The sequence below is a fragment of the Pituophis catenifer genome, unplaced genomic scaffold (genome assembly GCF_029215685.1).
Source record: "Pituophis catenifer annectens isolate HBS135680 unplaced genomic scaffold, rPitCat1.0.hap2 SCAF_1, whole genome shotgun sequence".
NCBI lineage: Eukaryota > Metazoa > Chordata > Lepidosauria > Squamata > Colubridae > Pituophis > Pituophis catenifer.
Window position 1 is genome coordinate 220,677,001 of NW_027256881.1, and position 16,413 is coordinate 220,693,413.

Genomic DNA, 16,413 nt, shown 5'->3' on the forward strand with positions numbered 1-16,413 from the left:
TGTCATATTTTATTAATCATTGGATAAAACACAAGCCAAGATTAAGGGTATAATACTGTCACACCAAATGTGGATCTGGAACAAAGGTGAATATCTGTATATTCTGATTTGTTTGGAATATATATTTTGGCATGGAGGAAATAATGAGAGTGAAATCAAATACTGTATAAATGACTGTGACAGATAAATAATGAAATCAGACTACTTTGACTTTGTGATAATGCACCATTTAATACGTGATATAGCTGGGGTTAAGGAAAAGTTAATTTTCAAGTAATACCTCTCTCCCCACCCTCCAAAAAAGAAATATGTTTTAACCTGAACATTTAAATAAGAATGTTCATCAAATACCACTACTGAATAATAAAAGTGCAGCCACATTAATGAGAACAATGCAAACTCAATTAGAACAAAACACACAAAAGGAAAATACTCACAAGAAATACTCAGTGAAACTAAGAGGGAGGGATAACAAAGAGATGGAGATTTGAAAATACAGCAAAGACTGCAGTGGAAAAGCCATAATTGATAAAATTAGCAAATGGTTCTCAATGAATGAAAAAAAATACCTAAATCAGACACTAAAATTAGCCCCTGCACTGTGGAATATTCTCCCCTCCTAGAGGTGAGACAGTCCCCCATTCTCCTGGCCTTCTGAAAAGGAGTTAAACCATGGTTCCATAGCCTCCACAGGGAGCCCAGAGAAGTATACGACCATGGGGCTGACTAGTGCCCCGAGAATCTTCTTTGCCTTTTAACTAATTTTTATTTCTTGCCTCTTTCTAAATTTTTTAACTTTTATATACTGTTTTTATATTTCATAGTAGTTGTATACTACTAGATGTTATCTAGCTTGTTATCTAGTTTCATTACCAAACTAGATACCATGTTTCCCCAAAAATAAGACCGTCTTATATTTTTCTGAACCCTGAAATAAGCGCTTGGCCTTATTGTGATGCGCTCACAAGCCCGATTGGGCTTATTATCAGGGGATGTCTTATTTTGGGGGAAACAGGGTAATATCATCTGTGCTAATAAAGAATGGGGGGGGGTTTCTCATTTTATTTATTAGTGGCTTGCGCTCACAGTATTGGTGGGAATTATCTTGGTGATTCACTGATTGGGCTGTTAATATTCTCTTATATCAGAATGGTCATAAATTGAGGATTACCTGTACTTCACAGGAATCTACTTCAATACAGTTGTCACTACACTGCAACAGTTCTAACAGCTTATAAAATCTCAGGATGTATTCTAGAGGACACATTTCATGCAAAGTACAAGCTAAGCATTGTAGGCTCACTATCCTCTCATGTAAACCAATCCTCAAAACATCCAACTGCTGTGAAGATATTAGTATTGTACAGCAAGCTATCTTAATGATTTTGTCATATAGAAATTCTTAGTAAGTTTCCATGGAGTCATCCATTTTTCTGGAAAGTAGCTTAAGGGACTTCACTCTTAACTTACCTGCCATATTCCAGAAGGGTAGCATGAACTTTGGAATCCTCATCTAGTAATTTCTCTGCTCCCACTCGTCTTTGATATTTCCTCCGTGGCTTATAAACCTCCTGGAATACAGTAAATACCTATCACACTATTAAGAATTATGCAAAGTATTGAAATGGAGTAAGACATAGTAAGTCAAAGAAATTAAGTCCCAAGGTTGCCTTTTTTTTTCAAGAGGCAACTGGACTTTATGATTTTTCTCTGAAGATGTTTCACTTCTCATCCAAGAAGCTTCTTCAGCTCTCTGAAGCTTCTTGGATGAGAAGCGAAACATCTTCAAAGAAAAACCAGAAAGTCCAGTTGCGTCTTGAAAAAAAAAAAGCACCTTTGGGACAACCACAACCTAGATGACTAAGAATCTCCATAGACAAAGAAATTAAGGCATGAAGTAAGAAAAATAAATAGAACTAAATTTAAGAAATTTACAACACTAATATCATTTGCTGTACTTCTCCATACTAGTCATCTTCATAAGAATCCTTGTTTTCACATACAGTATGTATGTATGTGTGGAGAGACTAGGACAGCAGGGGGGGTGGGGGGGAGATGAATCCTTTATTGGACTACAGGAACAGAGCTGATATCTTCAAGATCCACTGAGGGAAAATCTTTCCTTGGGTTGCTGGAACCGAGTTAAAATCCTGAAGATTTTAGCTCCGTGCCTGCAGCCCAGTGACGGATTTCCCTTCCCCTCTGTCTACCATGAGGAAATTCTTTGTTGGATCCCACTCCTACTTCAGTGGATGAAGGAGAGAGAAAATCCTTCGCTATGTTGTAAGAATGGAGTTATGATCCTGAAGATCTTAACTCTGTTTCTCCAGCCCAATGAAGCATTTCTTCTCAAGTGGACAGAAGAGAAGGGAAATCCTTCCTCAGCCTGGAAATGTCAGCCTGGGCTGGAGGGGAGAAACTTAGCTCCATGAAACAACTCTTCATCACTGAAAACATTGTTTCTTTTTTATGGTTCATTATAGCTAATTCCCAAAATTAATGAACAGATTTTGATGAGATTCCTTAATCATTATATACATAGAAACAGATTTTAAAATTGGTTGAATATTTTTTCAGTATTACACAATTGGCTAGCCTCAGTGAACTGATCACTCTAATTTGTTTGGTTATGCCATCTTTTGAACAGACTGTCCTGTTTAAAAACAACAACAACAACAACGACACGCACAGTTGAAACTTAAAAAAAAAATAAAGACACACATAGGTGCAAACTTTAAAATCTGTAATATCCTTGAAATCCTTTAAAAAAGGAATACCTTGCATAATTAAATAGGATTTAATTTTGAATCACTGAAGATAATTGATCATTAATTCTACCTCTAGTCTTGAATAATTATGCGTAATTATCTTAATTATGGCTGCTTTTGCTAATTATATAAGGATTATTTTAGTATAATTAAGATGGGAAAAATGAAAAACATGCATTTCATCTATAATAAGCTATTAAAAACTATAAAACAAAGCAATGTACTTAAATTTAAGATAAAACAAGTGAATTGAACAAAGAATGGTCAATGTATGACCCTATGAACAATCTACTTAGATTCAGATAGTAGTGACCATCTTAACTAATTTATTTCTGTTCCTAGGAAATAGACAAGGTACTTCTGATTATTATTTTTTTTTACAATAATATAGAACAAGAGCAGGTTTTATATATGACATTTTTATACATGAATAAGCAAACTTCACCCTACCTCCTCTATCTATATGGCCTTGTTAAATCAAATAGAAGTATCAAGAAAATTAATTAAAGTCTTCTCTGAATTGAGGTAAATTTCTAGAGACTACATGGATGTTATGCTATTTTCCTGGCAAACATACTGTAAATTTTTGTTCACTGATCTGATTCTTCAAATCATTTTAAGAAAGGAAACATTCTAACTACATTAAGTGTATTTCATATTTCTGTATAAAGTCTGACTAAAGCCTGGTGGTTAGGCCACATAGACCATTTTTATTAAACATGTATTCAGGATTCCAGTATCTTTTAGTTATCATTTATTTCACTGGATAAAAGTCTGCCATAAAAATGTGATTAGGGATATCATTAGTTTGAAATAATTGATCCATATAATTAGCAATCATAAGAAACATGCAAAAAAGGTTAATAAGCAAATCAAAGTGGATTCTCAAAACATGTCCCTCATTGCATCCCATTCTTGTTTAGTGCTACATTTTTTTTACAAATGACAAAAACAAAAGAAGTGCCTTTCTGAAGAAAACTACTTTAGAATTGCAATGTCTGAATTCTATTTGATGATATTATACCCTTTGTTTATATTATACCCTGACAAAGGCAGTTTACTTTCTCTTAGCTACAGTGACAAATATGATCATTGTTTCTATAACTTGGCTTCTCTCCTTTATTGACTCTGCCAGAGAAAGTCATGTTAAGAGTTTTTTACCCTCTCTTTCTCTCTCTGCTGTTTTGATCAATGCTGGCAGATACACAAGTGGGTAAATCTGTTTTAAACCACAGTACATCAGATGAAATGCAATGTAAGCCATGCAAATTATGCATCTTTAAATTTCTTTTTATGTGATATTTGAAACTGACATATCATTTCCTACAAGGACAAAAGAAAAACACAAATGTATTGCTAATATTCAAAACATACACTGGGGTTTCAATATACCACAATTCTATGTGCCACACAAAATTAATCCAGCATTAACCTAGTATTGCTATCTGAAAAATAAAAGAGAACTCTCTTTTATTTTTACTGTCTCCAAGAAGTCTCATTATAAAGAAGAGGAATAAATTTGCAATATAAATTTAACAGCTATATGCTGTAAAATACATGGGCAGCTGAAGTTGGCCAGTTTTCTGCTAGGAATCTTGCATTCCATCCTGTGTCATGCTAAACCACAATGAACCATGATATGATTCACAATACACAAATCCAAGTCCACTGTAATTGCTAATGACATGGAAACTCTTTATCATAATATTCTTTGCAAGCCAGATGAATCAATTTGCAGCAGAACATAAAATTAATAAGAAATACAATGAGTATTATTACTGTAGTTATAATTCATCTGAAAAGGTTTCCTAACTTAAAAAAAGCAAATATTTTAAAAAAATAAGGTAAAATAAAATAAAAAAATATGGCACATTTAAATCAAACGTTGAATTAAAATGCATTGCATTTTACACTTACACTGATCTCATTAACAGTTTTTATAGCTTTTTCTTTTCGTTGTATGAATTCATCATCCTGCAAGGCAAGTGAGATAAGTTTAAACAATAGCAACAAACTTTTGGTTTCTACGGGAATAGCAAAGATAGCAAACCTTATTGTATAAAATAACTGTGATGTTCAAATACACCAAAATGGAAGCTATGTCATTCTGACACCTTCACACTGAGAATACAATTGCACAAGTACTTATCTGGGTCATTAAACTCATCTGGACTTCTAAATAGCCACAGATACAACATCCTAATACTGTATTATACTGTACTATAGTTTTAGAAAATATACTTGTCGAATTAAAACCAAAGGCTTTGACATTAGTTATCACATAGGAGTCAGAAAAAGATGCTTTAGTTCTTAAAAACAAAGCTTTTAAATCTAAAGCACCTTGTTCCAGCAGAAAATACAATGTGAATATTGAAAACTAATCAGTTTTTAATGACAATGTGCAAGAACTTTTGAATTCAAACTGTTCTGAATATGTCTCATTTCAGGTTTTAAAAAGTTATTGTGTTTGATTTAACTGTTACAGAATTAAAATGGTCTGCTTTGATTATCTTTAAAAAAAGTGTTTGGGCTAGGAAACAGTATTTTGAGATAAAATACTTCCAAAATTATTAAGATGGTATGCTTTGAATAGAAAACAAAGGTTTCAAAATCTTTTATACAACTGTTTCAAATCAAAAGCCGGATGTTTCAAATACAAAACAGTTCAAATTCAAAATATTTTGCACATGCCTATTTTTTAATCATAAAAAGCTTACAATTATATTTTCCTTCCATAAATGAATTGGAGACAAATAACTTGAACATATTCTGGCTTTTCTAACAAAGAAAAACTGAACATGACATTCTTAAGAACAGATAAACCTACCATATAGAACTATACAGTAGTATGTCACAGTAGTATGTTTAATGGGACATTAAACATCAAATCCCAATGTCACTACCGAAATTAAACTTGTAATAAAATAGTTATATGTCTATCAGTGCTGGACAAGCACATTGTTTTCAAATGCTGTTGATAACAATTTTCCAGATGATTTTAGAAATGCTCCCAAATGGCTAGCAATACAATTGGATATTTAACATTAAAGAAGGAGTACTGACATTTGTTTTTCTCCAGTATCAGTTCCTGACATTTGATACATCAGTTTCTGTCCTTAAACTCTGTGAGCTGAAACAGCTGTGCAAGCTTTGCTTCAATCCTGTACAATTTAAAGATGCTGAAGAGAATCACTCTTGATGCCAGTTCAAAAATCACAAAAGATAGCAATCAAATGTTTACCTCTGGTAAACTGTGTATCTTTTGAAACTGAGATATGGAATATGACCGGATGTAATCTCCCATTTCTTCCCGGGTTTCTATTGCACGTTTTACAAGCCACTAAGACCAACGAAGAAAAAGGGGAGGGGAGGAAAAAAATAAGATCTGGATGTGTTACATCTATCAAAAAGATAATTGACAAAATGAACCTCTTCTTTTAATCAGCAATTTTTCCAACAGCGCCATCTTTATATATCAACAGGCATGTACCTGTACAACAGGAAAGATATGAATGAAATCCAATCCCTGTATTTGATGTGGCTCCAAGCGGTGAGGGCATTTCATTCTCGGTAAAACTGATACAATCTTCTCTGTTAAGGCACTGGAAAAAGGCAAATAAGAGACAATTTAGAAACATGCAAATGTATATACACATCCTGAAAGAGCTCCCTTGTGGATACAATTGAACTGCAGGTAAACAACACATCCCATTAATTTGTTTAGAAATCTCACCTACTACAAAGTGTCTTAATTTTCATGTAAGCGGTACAGAATTGCAATCTAAATGGCTGGAGTGATAAAAAACGTTATGCACAAGAACTCAACAACATTAAGACAGGTCTGCCAATTTCTATGACAAATCATTTGACTCATAGCCTCTTATCTTTTGCAAGAAAAAATTGAGAGACAAACTTTTAAATGTTTTAAAACTATTATGTCACCTTTAAGTTGCTTCTTGCTAAGAAAACATACAGACACATGCAGTAAATAGATTGGGGGTTTTTTCCCCATAAAGTGATCTGCATAACAGAGTATAAGAGCCATGGAGGTGCAGTGGTTAGAATGTGGTATTGCAGGCTAATTCTACTGACTGCTGATTGCCAGCAATTTGGCAGTTTGAGTCTCATCACCTCAAGGTTGACTCAGCCTTCCATCATTCCGAAGTCGGTAAAATGAGGACCCAGATTGTAGGGGGCAATGTGCTGACTATGTAAACTGCTTAGAGAGGGCTGTAAAGCACTGTGAAGCGGCATATAAATATAAGTGCTTTTGCAGTAATAATACTCCATTCCCACTTGCTTGGATCAATGAAAGCAGCATGTGATTATTTTGGCATTACCTAAAAACTGATTTGAGAATAATGCATAGAACAAAGTGTCTATCTTACTTTCAGAGGTACTATGAAACAATTCAAGATAATTGAAAATTCTTGCACAACTTTCCTAGATAAACAAAAATTGTGTTGAAAGCATTATGCATGCCAATAAATTAGTTTCCAAGAGTTTCCCTACCAACTTACATTTTTTGACCAATTGTTGAGTTTTCCTGAAATAACAAGTCAACATCAATATCAAAGTTGCATGTTGTGATACACCAAGTCATGCCACCAACCACCTAAAAACAGGATAAACATATTCATTAAATTGTCTGAAGTGGAAAATCCAATTAACGCCATGTTATCACGTAAAAATGTAATTCACTTTAACTTAGTAATATAATTTTAACCTAGTAGCAGTCACAGAATTTATTGTTGAATGCAAGATGTTTCTTGTCAACTTATACTAAAGTAGCTATATTTATTTCCTTTTACTAAGAAACATACGAGAATTAAGAAAACAAAACAGTTGTTTGTATAATATATACTTCACTTAAAACAGGTAGTGATTGGTTAAAATCAACAAAATGATGAAAAACTATTAAATCTGTTTAAAGCATGCAGCCCTGCACACAGTATTATAGTAATGATATATGAATATAGTCTTACCTTATCAAAAGGAGACAGGCCTTTAATTCTTGCCCTGAAGTATCCAGCAGCAACCAAGAGCTCTAAAATTTCACTTAACTTGATATTTTGTTCTTCATCCTCTCGAGTTTCAACCTAAAAAGAAAATTAGAGAGGTCTATATTAATAAAAGTTATCAAGATGGAATGGGATGATGAATATCAAAATAATCAGTAAATATTTTTTCCGATGCACGTTATATTTATGTCATAATATATGTTCTACAAATTACCTCAAGATAAAATCAATATTACCATAGCCAGTTCTGCACACTCAAAAAAGTGTCCAAGATTGGGTCTTCATTTCAAAGGATGGTCCTGTACCTCCCTCAACAATGATTATAAAATGTGAGCCATCCCTGGGTATATAAGATTACGGCTTAAAAAATTGCTATCATATTGCCAAATTATTACTTTTATGTGACTATTCATTTTAATACTACCGTATTACTATCAGAGCTCTTCTTTGAGTGAAAATAATTATTTTTTTATTAAATTAATATATTGTCTTTTCAACAGAAATAATGCTTAAGAGAGGGAGTTTTATCCTATTGCAAAATATTTTGTGGAGAAAAGGTACTTAAATATAGCTTATTTATTTTATTCAATTTGATGCTACCTGACTTCAAATAATTCTGTGGATTTGTCTAGATCTCTTCAAAAATGCTGCTTAAACCTAAAGTATACTACAATCTCAAAGACAGTGATACAATTCAAGTATCTAGTCAGTTATGGTTAACAGTACATGTGGAATATCAAAAATTGTGAAAAAAGAGCATTTTTATTGTGCTATATACTACCAATTCAATAAAAATGACTGCCACGGTTTTGCATTTGCACCAATCCCAATTACATTTCACAACATAGGAATGTAAGTGAAGACAACAAACTCCAAGTGTAAAATCATGGGTATCTGCAAACGCACCATAAAAGTAAACCTCTAAATCACATCAGTCATTGTAAAAAGGGATCACTGGTGGAGATCCAGCACCTGGACTACTGCACTGCAGCCTCTCTACATTCACAGGCCAATGCCCAATGGCAGCCTCAGGCCATTCTCCTGGAACCAACAGCTAGCTTGTTTGTGAGAATGGATCAGTGGCTGAAAACTACTTCACCAAAACTCACAAAAACCAGTACAAATAGCAGTAGGAGAACTAACATTCAGCTAACTATATTTCAAAACTCTTACCAAGTGTGCTTCTACATAACTATTATTTTTTTATAAGCAACCCCAAAAGAAATGTGCAATTAGGAAATGCAGTAATGAATATCTAAGATTGCGCTTGAGATCAACCTAATCCCAGTCACATAAAAATCAGATTTTTAATAAACAACGTTCTTGACCAGCAAGTTCCTATTAAAACCTGCTACGGTTATGCCATGAGTGCCATTATACAACATTCAAAAAAAATATTTAGTTTCGGAAATTTTGGGGTACAATTCTTAGATGCCTTTAAAAATGGGAAGAGATAGAAAGGAACATATAGCTGCAACCATAACAACTCTCTAGTTCATTATAAAGAGTGAACTTCCATGATCTTAGGAATGAAGACATAGGGGAGTGGGTGATTCCTGCAAACATCTAAATGCTTATTTAATAATCCAGAAATGGCTCATCTGCACAGCTCAATGTGTTTTCCCCTTGTTTTCAGGAAGGATGGAAAATATGTGTTTTGAAAACCACTGCCCCAACTGTGTTCCTTTTGCCATGCCTCAAAATGACAGCCCTGCGGGTGATAATTTGGGATGTGCTGTTGCGGAAATAATGAGATTGAGATTGAGAGCAGCAACTAACGGGAGAGGGATTTTTTTCCTGTGCTGAAAAATGGGATTATCTTTAAATTTATGGGAAGCTGTTATGTGAGCTGAATTATGCTCTTCCGTACAACACAACACATTATTTTTGGCTATTATGTTCTATAGAGTAGACTTCCTTTAATTGGCATTATCTAGCTATTGTAGAAGGATAAACTAATTATTTCATGTAATGGAGACTACAGAAACAGAAACACCAGTGAAAACTGTAAACCAGCATTTAATGAAGCATGTTAGGGATCTGCAGGAAAATGAGACAGAAATACGGGTAGTCCTTGATTTACGATCTCAACTGAGCCCTGAATTTCTACTGCTAAGCAAGACAGTTGTTAAATGAGTATTGCCCCATTTTACAAGCTTCCTTGCCACAGTTGTTAAGTGAATCACTGCAGTTGTTAAGTTAACACAGTTGTTAAGTGAATCTGGCTTCCCCAATGACCTTGCTTATCAGAAGGTCGCGAAAGATGATCAAATGACCCCAGGACACAAATATATGCTAGTCACCAAGTGTCCATGAGGATGCTGCAACGATTGTGGAAAAACAGTCATAAGTCTTTCTTTCAGTGCCATTGTAACTTCAAAGTCACTAAAAAAAGGGCCTGGTGGCTCAGCAGACTAATAGCATTGTGATTAATACCAGCTGTTTGCAATTACTGTAAGTTCGAATCTCACCAGGCTCAAGGTTGACTCAGCCTTCCATTCTTTCTAAGGTAGGTAAATTGAGGACCCAGTTTGTGGGGACAATAAGCTGACTTTGTATAAATATACAAAAGTATGAATGCTATTGCTTAATGCATTGTAAGCCGCCCTGAATCTCCGGAGAAGGGCGGCATATAAATCAAATTAATAAAAAAATAAAAAAATAATAAACAAATGGTTGTAATTCAAAGACTACATGTACAAGAGAGAAAAGCACTGTGGAAAGTACCTCAGGCTGTGTGATATCAGTTAAGCTGCAAGGTTAACAGAGGAAACATAAACTTATGAAAATCTATTTTTGGTCTTCCACTAAAGCAGTTGCTCAACCTCAGCGACTTGAAGATGCGTGAACTTCAACTTCCAGAATTTGTAAGCCGGAATGGGAAAGGAATTCTGGGAGTATACTGGCTGGGGAATTCTGGGAGTTGGAAGTCCACACATATTCAAGTTGCTATGGTTGAGAAACACTGCCTTAGAGAATTTCTTGGTCATACATCAGACCTGGGCCATATCTCCAAGAACTCTGGATAGCTGCATTTCTGTATGATAATTTTCTATGAAACATCTGTATAAGTCTGAGAAAAAAAATAAGAAAGAAACTCAGGTCGCTTTAATTTTTAAACTGTTTTTGCTTTATTTATATGTAGTAATAAAACAAAAGAGGGGAGAGGAAAAAACAGTAATGAAGAGAGGGAGAGTGGGAAAAAAACCTGTACGCATCCTCTAATTGTGGAATCCCTTCTTTATTTTGAAAGATGGGCCCTAGGGCAGGGGTGGGCAATTGTGGCTCTTTTACAACCTGTGGACTTCAACTCCCAGAATTCCTGAGACAGCCAAGCTGTCTCAGGAATTCTGGGAGTTGAAGTCCACAGGTTGTAAAAGAGCCACAATTGCCCACCCTTGCCTAGGGTATTCCAAGCACAAGCCATTTTATCCAGTGGTGAAATCCAAATTTTTTTACAACCGGTTCTGTGGGGGTGGCTTGGTGGGCGTGGTGTGGCTTGGTGGGCGTGGTAGGGAAAGGATACTGCAAAATCCCCATTCCCTCCCCACTCTGGGGCCAGCCAGAGGTGACATTTGCCGGTTCTCCAAACTACTCAAAATTTCCGCTACCAGTTCTCTGAACTGCTCAAAATTTCCACTACCGCTTCTCCAGAACCTGTCAGAACCTGCTGAATTTCACCCCTGATTTTATCCCCACAAATAAGCCACCATGCACATTGCACAACCGCCTTTTGAAAATGTTGCAATCTCAATCCACACAATCTCACGGTCAATACTGAACCTCGTAGGCACCTAGGAAGCATTTTCGGTGCTGTAGTATAATCTGGCGCGTTTGCAATAATAGAATCGGCTGGAATGGAACTGCATAGCGATGGTAGTTAAGTAAATACATATTTTTAAATTTTATTTTAAAAAAGAAAAAAAAAACCCTGATCATACGCCAGAGTGATTAGAATCGCTCTCATTACCCAAATCTAATTTCAAAAGTGGGGTGGGGAGAGAGAAACTTGGAGCAAACCTAAAGACGTAACACAGGACATAATGCTTAAGAGGTAACACTTCACGGATACCAGTGTCCTCAGCTGTACAGAATTGTACAAGGACGTAGAGAAACGGTCATTTAAAAAATAGCTCCGAAAGAAACTGTTTTTTTTCCCTTCCTTTGGAAAGAAATTCTTGAATCGCTTTTCCTCCTCCTTCTTCTCCTCCACGGGACGTGGATTCTCCACTCCCGAGTGACATTCAGGAAAGAAAGCAATGCATGCAAGGTTTGCTCGCATAAAAAAAAAAGGGACCCCAACAACCTCACGACTCTTTCCTTTACCTCCTGGGCAGGCTGATGTTCCTGCCCCTTAAGGGTACCCATATCCGCGCCTTCTCTCCAGCTGCTGCTGCTGCTGCTGCACCGCTTCCTTCTCTTCTGTCACATCCGCTCACGCCGGACTAAAGACTCGCCCACTTAAGTGGGGAAAGCTTGGGTGGCGCTCCTTCTTCTCCTTCCGCATAATCCTACTCTCCCCTCTTCTTCCCTTGGTTTGGACCGCACTCCGCGCCCAAGCGCGCAGATCTGGCGCGGACCGTTCCACTCTGTTTAAAAAGAAAGGGGAAGGCGAAAACGGGAGGCGGTCAAGTTGCTCTTTGGAACGCAGAAGGTTGGCTGGAGAGTTGGGGGTGATGTTGATGATTGTAGGAATGCGCCAAGGCCGAAATCACATTTTGGTAAAGGAATGTCTGCCCCTTATTCCCGTCTGATTCCTATTCAATATGGGAATTAGTGAAAATGCCCCGCATTTTGGTTGCCAGGTCTGCTTCCAAAAAATAGCGGACAAGGGGGGTGGGGTGGGGTGATGGTGGTGGTGGTGAAGTAGTAAAAAAATAAAATAAAAAAATTACAATTAAATTATATATTTTCTTACAAACATTTTAACATGTATTAAAATAATCACTTCAAAACTTTACTTAAAATTCAAAACATCAAATTTATAATAATATGTAAAATATTAAATTATATTTTACTTTGCTGTCGTGTGTATTTTTTATTTGACTGCGCAGCTTTGATCAATTCTTTGTGTTTAAGGAATAATTCTTTAATTTCAGTACAACGTTGAGAAATATTAAAAAAATATACAAAGTTCACTTCGAACTGATGGTACAAGCAGTCGGTTACGTTCGTCAGTCCACAAATTTCCCATGACGCTAAAAATTCGTTCAACGTTTGCATTTGATACTGGAATTGATGCACAATACTGGAACGGTTTCAGTAAACTCGGAGCTGGCTCTTTCTTGAAAAAGTACATCCACTTACTTATCAAGGGATGAATCGCCCTGCAGATGAACATAAACTTCTAAGGCAGAAATTTCATTGAAGAGAGTGTTGGATGGAAGTTCTTCTCACCATGGTGATAATAACCAGATGTTCGTCATTTCTTCTAAAGTTGGAGGATTATTGCGATCAATTAGATTGAAACAATTTAGCGTCTCATATACTGAATCAGTGAAATTATACCACTTTTCTAGGTACGCAATGGCTCTTTGATACACGTTGATGGCTTCTTTCTTGAACTTTTGCACGGCATTCTTACGTTTTTTACGTAAGGCAATAAAACTTTCATTCCAAAAAACTGCTCCTCGTATTTTTTTTGCAAAGAATCACGCAGCTTACACATGATAATGTGAAGATCACATGCAAGAATTTTCTTGCTTTCCAGCTTCAGTAGGGTGTCTTGCATTATTGACCTGGAGAAGTGCGTGAAATATAAATACAATTCTGAAATTGTTGGTTCATCGTCCTTTGCGAGTTCATTTTCCTGATCTGAAATAAGGTTCCAGATAACCTTATGGCACTCATCAGATCCAAGAGAAATAAAATACGATTTTAGAGGTATCCAGTTTAAAAGAAGTCTTTTGACTGCTTTAAACAAACAAACAACGTGTTGGAACATGGCGCAAAACTTCATGGAATTCTGACTCGCAAAACACAAAAAAATGATTTCAACTCTTCTCGTTTCTTTGCAGAATTTGAAAATTCAGCAAAAACCTTCAGCACCACATTTTCGATATCAAAAGATAACTGCTTTAATGCATTTTTTGCCCTGTTGTGTAAAATGTGATTATTGCAATGAGCATTTGATCTTTGTCTCATTCTAACTTATGAAAAAAAAGACAAAACGCGATTCTCCTATCCTTATTCCCTTAGACTGTACAGCTTTAGATTACGTACCATTTCATCATAAAGCTTTTGAATAAAATAAAGTCCACTATTCTGTGAAAAAAAATAGTGAACATAATGTGAAAAAAGTGGACTGTCCGCTCAAATAGTGGACACCTGGCAACACTAATTTGAAAAGATAGATCATCGTCTGCTGTAAACATGCCATCGAGATGAGATGACTTCTAATGACTGCATCTTTGCAAGTATGGCAGAATTATAGAATAGAATAGAATAGAATAGAATAGAATAGAATAGAATAGAATAGAATAGAATAGAATAGAATAGAATAGAACAGAACAGAACAGAACAGAACAGAACAGAACAGAACAGAACTCTTTATTGGCCAAGTGTGATTGGACACACAAGGAATTTGTCTTGGTGCATACGCTCTCAGTGTACATAAAAGAAAAGATACATTCGTCAAGAATCATAAAGTACACCCTACAGTTTCTTGGTGGCTCGTTTGAAATACAACTAGTCCTATCAACAACAATTGTTACAACTGACAACAGTTCATTTAATGACCATTCAAAGTTACAACGGCAACGGAAAAAGAGTGACTTATGACCGTTTTTCACACTTTTAAGACCATTGTAGCATCCCCAGGGTCACTTGATCAAAATTCAGACGATTGGCCACTGATTAATATTTATGACAGCTGCAGTTTCCCAGGGTCATGTGATCCCCTTTTGCGAACTCTTGACAAGCAAAGACAATAAGGAAGCCAGATTCACTTAACCATGTTACTAACTTAACACCTGCAGTGATTCACTTAACAACTGTGGTGAGTAAAGTCGTAAAATGAGGCAAAACTCACTTAACAAATGTCTTATTTAACAATAGAAATTTTGGCTTCAATTGTGCTCGTAAGTTTAGGACTACCTGTATTGACCAAATCTATCCCGAATTAGCTTTTTGAGGTGAGCCAGCTAGGGTGCTGTCATCTGACTGAACTTGATTAATGGAGAGATCTGCTTTTCCATTATATATAGCAGAGTGAGTTACCAAATGGCAAAACAATCCACTTATGGCCGTGCTTTGACAAGAGTTTGCTTAGCCATCTTTTGCCTGTATTTAGTAAGAATGTATTTATTTCTTTAAATGTATTTATTTTAATCAATTGATATGGCTTCACATCTCACAAATGTAATTCTGGGTGGCTGAGAAACAAAAAAAAAAAAACAATATAAATTTATTTTATTTTATTAATTATAATGCAAAGTGGCTGCTGAGGACACCTACAGGGAACATAATTATTCTGAATAATTTATGTAAAAGTAAAAAAAAAAACTTTTCCTGTGAAATCTGCCAGATCTTCAATGCTTTCCAAAAGGTGATCAGGAGAGCCAGCTTAATCTCAGGTGTAGTATTGAAACCTACGGACAAGCATGTCCTTCTGCCCAGCTTGAGTAGAAACAATGAGAATAAGATGATTCCCTCAAATATTCTGTCCCAGGCCATGTACAGCTTTATAGATAATAACCACCTTAGTAAGCACTTTGATTTGCACCCATAAGCAATTGAAAATCAGTGCAAAAGTGTAATACGAGTATAGCAAGGCATACCCACAATAGCCCACATTGCTTCATTCTTGCTCAACTGAAGTTTCTAGATGTTCTTCAAGGGCTGCTCCTTGTAGAACATATTGCAGTATCCACTCAGGAGGTGACCAAAGCATAAATGATTGTGTGCAGTTCCTCCTAATCTAGAAAGGGGAAGAATCTGTGCCTGTGCAAACTTGTTCAAAGACACACAGAGACACACACAAGTCCCATCTGCCACTTACTCTTTGGTCAAAGAGGACCTCATATTGTCCACTGGTACTGGCCATGGTTGCACAATGGTTAGAATGCAGTACTGCAGGCTACTTCTGCTGACTGCAGGCTGCCTGAAGTTTAGCAGTTCGATTCTCACCAGCTCAAGGTTGACTCAGCCTTCCATCCTTCCGAGGTCGGTGAAATGAGGACCCAGATTGTTGAGGGCAATATGCTGACTCTAAACTGCTTAGAGAGGGCTGTAAAGCACTGTGAAGTGGTATATAAGTGTAAGTGCTATTACTACTGTCCGGAATACTGCAAGGATGGGAAATCACCAGATTCAGGGAGCCCTTACATTCAAAGCTGGTATTGAGCTGAACCCTGATCATTCCCATCGAGACACCACAGCCTTCAGGCACTGAGGCAGAATCTCCAGCCAATCATTTGACTGGCCAGAGGTGGAGATATATAGCTGATTATCATCAGTACATTGATGACACCACAATCCAAGTAACTGAATGACCTTACATGGCAACTTCATGTAGGAGTAGGGAGACAATCAATCCCTGAGTCCCCATATAAAAATGGCTATCGGGCAGGTCTCTCCCACAATTAATACCTACTGGAACCAACCCTGGAAGAAGAACAACAACT

General features: G+C 36.2%; 1 protein-coding gene across 4 annotated transcripts in view; it reads right to left on the reverse strand.

The window, feature by feature from the left end:
• Positions 1-12,253, reverse strand: part of CCDC93 (coiled-coil domain containing 93) — a 38,368-nt gene extending 26,115 nt beyond the window's left edge. For 3 of the 4 annotated variants that reach the window (XM_070957043.1, XM_070957042.1, XM_070957046.1), the window contains exons 1-8: positions 12,116-12,253; positions 7,754-7,867; positions 7,289-7,383; positions 6,259-6,370; positions 6,010-6,108; positions 4,686-4,742; positions 1,471-1,571; positions 438-455 (exon numbers count right to left, since the gene is read on the reverse strand). In XM_070957043.1, coding sequence (XP_070813144.1) covers positions 438-455; positions 1,471-1,571; positions 4,686-4,742; positions 6,010-6,108; positions 6,259-6,370; positions 7,289-7,383; positions 7,754-7,867; positions 12,116-12,157 — 638 coding nt within the window. In that variant the 5' untranslated portion in view covers positions 12,158-12,253. The remainder of the gene's footprint in view (positions 1-437; positions 456-1,470; positions 1,572-4,685; positions 4,743-6,009; positions 6,109-6,258; positions 6,371-7,288; positions 7,384-7,753; positions 7,868-12,115) is intronic. The other variant, XM_070957045.1, reaches the window with a different exon arrangement.
• Positions 12,254-16,413: the final 4,160 nt, after the last annotated feature.